The sequence below is a fragment of the Linepithema humile genome, chromosome 5 (genome assembly GCF_040581485.1).
Source record: "Linepithema humile isolate Giens D197 chromosome 5, Lhum_UNIL_v1.0, whole genome shotgun sequence".
In the NCBI taxonomy this organism is placed as follows: domain Eukaryota; kingdom Metazoa; phylum Arthropoda; class Insecta; order Hymenoptera; family Formicidae; genus Linepithema; species Linepithema humile.
In genome coordinates, this window is record NC_090132.1 from 11,962,215 (window position 1) to 11,966,645 (window position 4,431).

Here is a 4,431-nt window from a genome sequence, read left to right on the forward strand (position 1 = left end):
CGCGAGTTACCGAATTAAGCATCTGTTTCTGATACCGTAAGTTACCGAGTCGAGCGGTTATTGCCGATGCCTCGAGTACCGATTTCCATTGGGCGTGCTCCCTCGGATCTGGCGTGATTCCGAGGCTAGTTCACGTCGCAATATATACAATGGTGTTCTTTATTACTACAATATGTTACAATATATACATTTAAAAAACTAATAACAATAATACATAAAATATTAAACTATATAAATTACTACGCATTATTTACAAATGTATCTCGCGATGTCCCCATGGTAGAGTGTCGGTGGAACCGGATACGACGTGCCGCTTATCGTCGTACGGACTGAGCGCGAGCTTCGACTCCGACACGGTGTACACCTCGTGCAACTTTGAGCGGATGCACGATTGACGCCGCGTCAGCTCGATTTCGGCGTTGAGACACCGAGTGTAATCGTCGAACGTTATCGTTCTAGCGACTACACTCTTTTTTACACCTTTAACCTTTTTGGTGTCTTTTTGACCGGTGACTCTCAACGCGTACATCTTCGCTCTCAGTCCGACAAATTCCGTCATGATTGCGCCGTTGTTCTCGTCTTTCATCAGACCGGGTACTTTCTTGTTGGCGCGCGGCATACCGTAAACGTTGTCCTCGGAGTAGTCGCTCGTGTCGAATTTGGATATATCGCGTTTCATATCCCGATACGCGTCCTCGCAGTGCAGAAGGTATATCAGACTGTCGGTATCGGTATACATAATTTTGCAATTGTCGCGGTAGAGAGGCGCCATGTACTCGTAGTGGAACTCGTACAAGCAGGTCTTGGATATGTCGAGGATGCACATACCCACGTAGATCGGCTTGTCGAATTTCACTTCGAGTTTTCGCAACTCTACGGCAATCAGATTCTCCGAGAACACGTTTCGGCTGTGGAAATTCGGTTTCGCGATCATAGCCTCCGCTCCGTACCGTCCCTCCCACTGTGTAACGAGTCGTACATCCGTGTGATTTCGCACATTCTCCATAGTTTTGCCGAAAACCGCGTTGTTCATCAATTTGTATAAATTTTTCTCAAAATCGTTTGTCGCCCGTGTCCGAAACTGTGTATTTAGTTCTATGTATCCGCGAAGCCATGGAGATTGCGCGAATTGCAGTACGCGGTGAATCTTTGCAATTCGCAGGCCGTGTCGCACGCATTGCTGCAGATTACGGTAGTGGATGACATAACGCTGCTTATCGCACAGCGTGGCGAGTAATTTGATCTCCCGCTTGCCGGGCGGCTTATCGCGCGTCGGGCAGAACGGCAGATCGGATTGCGCGTCGTGAAGATTCGCCGGGTACTCGAGATCGACTTCCAGCACATAACCGGTAGCCGAATCGGATGCAACGGACATTACGTTAAAGTTTTCGACATCATCGACCCATCGAAATTTGGCGTAGGGCAACGGTTGACACATCGCCCAGCCGTACAAGTTGTTTACATCATAGTACATTAGGTACGACGACGGTTCCGATGGGTCGTAGGATGGCATGTATTTGTTGTTGGCGGCGGCGTATCGGTTGGAGCATTGGCTGAGACCGCCGCGTATACCGCGCTCGACAAACAGCACCATATCGATGTCCGTGAGCAACTCGAATTTTACGCGCGTGTACTTCATCATAGCGTCCCACGTGTATCCCGGTAGAGTGTAGTAATGAGCGGGATCTAAACCGTAACTCTTTATAGACATGTTTCGAAAATTTTGAAAAATATCCGCCAACAAAAGAACGTCTGTTTTCAAATACAAATCGCTGTATTGGCCTAGATCTTCGATTGAAAATGTTTGCCAGACGTTTGTCGCGTGCGCGTAATCGCTCTCGGATACCGTTTCTCCGGTGAGCGAGCTGTAAAACGATTCGCGCGATGGCAGGCTTGTGTCCCGGAGCTTGTCGACGCTGTCGACGTACTCGTAGGGAAACACACCTTTCCGAGTAAGCAAATTGAAATGTTCCGCGGATAAATGATTGAATTCCGATCGTGTAATCTTTAATTTATCTATAGTTAAATATGATGCCAATTTGTCGAGACTTGTACTGAGAAATTTAAACGAATCAATAAACCGTAATTTTATACACAATTTTGATTTTTGATCCATGGTATCTTTAACATTTTTTGTAAAAGAAATGTATCGCTCTTTCGTCAGCGGTAACAATTCGACGTTGCCTTCAAAGGCATTGGCAACGTCTTTAATAATGAAATGCGCGTCGTAACCGGATAAATTGTGAAATATCACCGGGATAACGTGGGAGTCTTTGTAATTTAGATTGCACGACGAGTGCGCGGCACCGCGGTAACGCCCGGTGAGATGACAATGATCGCGCACCCGCGTATCGTCCGGTGTAAACGGTTTCTCGCACACGTGGCACGTCGCGGTGCTACGGAATTTTTCCGATTCCTCCCGCGTAAGATCCGCCATGGGGACGACGGTGGTGAGGATCGCTTTCACACGGCGCGCCAAATCGTGAAGTTCGTTGACGAACCACGCCACGCAATCCTCACCGCGATACGACTTAAAACTAGATAAAGAATTATCGTACGTGCAACTTACATAAAATCCTACGCTATAGGCTCTGTGATGTTGGTAGGCGTAAGTAGTACCGTCCTGATCCACCTTTTTCTCGAGCGTACATTCGAGATCGGCGTACACTACGAACGGAAGCCGCTCCTTTCGATTGTAATTCCGGAACGTCAGCCACTCGTCGTCCTCGCTGGGGAGAACGACGGCGCAGTCGTTCATTTTCCCGCAGTCGACGCTGTGCGCCGATAATTTCTCCCGTGTATAAAAGTAGTGTAGACACCCGTAATAATTTGTATGATTAATACTGTGAATAAAGTTTCGAATTATTCTATAAATGTGTTTTTACTTACCGATCGCAAATGTACTTTTTATTTGCGTGCTTGCTCAGTTGTGAGCTCACCAACCGCGACAAGTTTTTGATGCATACAAAGTGTGCATTATTGTTTTTACACACGTAGAGCAGGTTGACGTGCTTCTCCTTTTTGTCGTCGGCGAGCCGCAGAGGGACGATTTTTGAGTCTTCAGTGGTGAAGACGTTGACGGAGATGGCGTTTAGTTTCTCAAATTTTGTTATTTGCGGAAGCGTCATGGGGAACTCAATGCCGCACAGGTTGAGCACCGTCGAGTAATGTGGGTATTCTATCGTTCTTTCCGGATGTTTTTCCGCTGGATATAAAGCGGCTACGACTGCCCACGCAAAGCATGCATTATCGTTTGATTTAACATTGACTACCGCCCTTTTCAGCATAATTTTCCGCGGTAACTCGATGTTGCATCCCGCGCGCAGAGGATTGAACTTGTTCACATTGACGGTGAGATTCAGGATACGCGACAACGTCCATCCACTATCGCGTTCCTGAAACTCCTCCAGGGATGTCAAGATGGTGTCAACCACATGCCTCGTGTACCATTCTTGTAGATCAGATGTTGGAAAGAGCTCGCAGTTCTTCGTGGCGATGGTCTTCACGGCAGTCTTGTCGCCCGCGACGAATTCCCCGTTGAACGCGGTGTTAATCTTGACGCTGTTGTGTTCCACCATGACGGCCTGGATCCGCTCGATAACCGTATTTCTCACGTTTTTCAAAAATTCATGAGGATCGATGTAGTTTTGATTGATAATCGCACCGGTCAGCACACGGTTCCTAAACGCCGTCTCGATCTCCTTCCACGTGTAGCCCTTCTTCTCGTATCCACCGTATCCAGCACCGATGGGTACGAAACGCTCGTGCAGGGCGTCCCTCACACCCTCCAGACGCGCAATTTGCGCCACCAGAGAGTTGACTACTCCGGTGCGTTGCCTCTTGCGACATTGTTCCTTGAGAGAATCGAGGTACTCGTTGCACTCGTAGTCCCATGGAAGGAACTCTCCCGTCGTTTTGATATTCGCTGCTCGTACGGTAAGATCGCGCTCCTTCTCCATTGCGAATGATTTTGAAGATTCATATTTTTCTCACTCGCTTTATATACCCGTTTGTTACACACGACACTAACTATAAGCATAACGATGGTTCATGTTTGTATTAACAATCCTTATCTTATCTCTTCCGGGAATTATTGTGATCTGATACCCCCTACCATTCCAAAATTACCCCCTCTCCTCCAAACATGATGACGCATCTAGCAACATGGCGATGCCTACAATTTGTATTAACAATCCTTATCACACCCTCTAAGAAACGGCGCTCAAATGCTACCTCTTTGTTCTAAAATACAGCGATAACGCGATTTAAACAGACACTCTACTTTGATGCGCGCGTTGTAGGATAAGTCGGTATAGCGGATAGGGTGAGAAAGGTATATAGTCGAGATAATAAAAAATAATTTAATTGAAATAATATTTATTAAACAGATGCATCTAATAAATACATTATGATGGTGAAAATATTTTAACA

The 4,431-nt window shown here is 46.7% G+C and overlaps 3 protein-coding genes across 3 annotated transcripts in view; all 3 read right to left on the bottom strand.

Annotated features, from left to right (window-relative positions):
- Positions 1–250: 250 nt before the first annotated feature.
- On the bottom strand, positions 251–2,758 carry LOC137000056 (uncharacterized). The gene is made up of 2 exons (XM_067355681.1): positions 2,082–2,758; positions 251–1,865 (listed from the first exon to the last, which is right to left on the bottom strand). The coding sequence occupies exons 1-2, from the start codon at positions 2,756–2,758 to the stop codon at positions 251–253; spliced, it is 2,292 nt and encodes a 763-aa protein (XP_067211782.1).
- Positions 2,759–2,865: 107 nt separating this feature from the next.
- LOC137000149 (uncharacterized) lies at positions 2,866–4,236 on the bottom strand. The gene has a single exon (XM_067356041.1). The coding sequence runs from the start codon at positions 3,957–3,959 to the stop codon at positions 2,886–2,888; it is 1,074 nt and encodes a 357-aa protein (XP_067212142.1). The 5' UTR covers positions 3,960–4,236; the 3' UTR covers positions 2,866–2,885.
- The window catches only part of LOC137000057 (uncharacterized), a 2,781-nt gene continuing 2,579 nt past the window's right edge, over positions 4,230–4,431 (bottom strand). The window contains exon 3 of the mRNA XM_067355682.1: positions 4,230–4,242. Within this exon, the coding sequence (XP_067211783.1) occupies positions 4,230–4,242 (13 nt within the window). The remainder of the gene's footprint in view (positions 4,243–4,431) is intronic.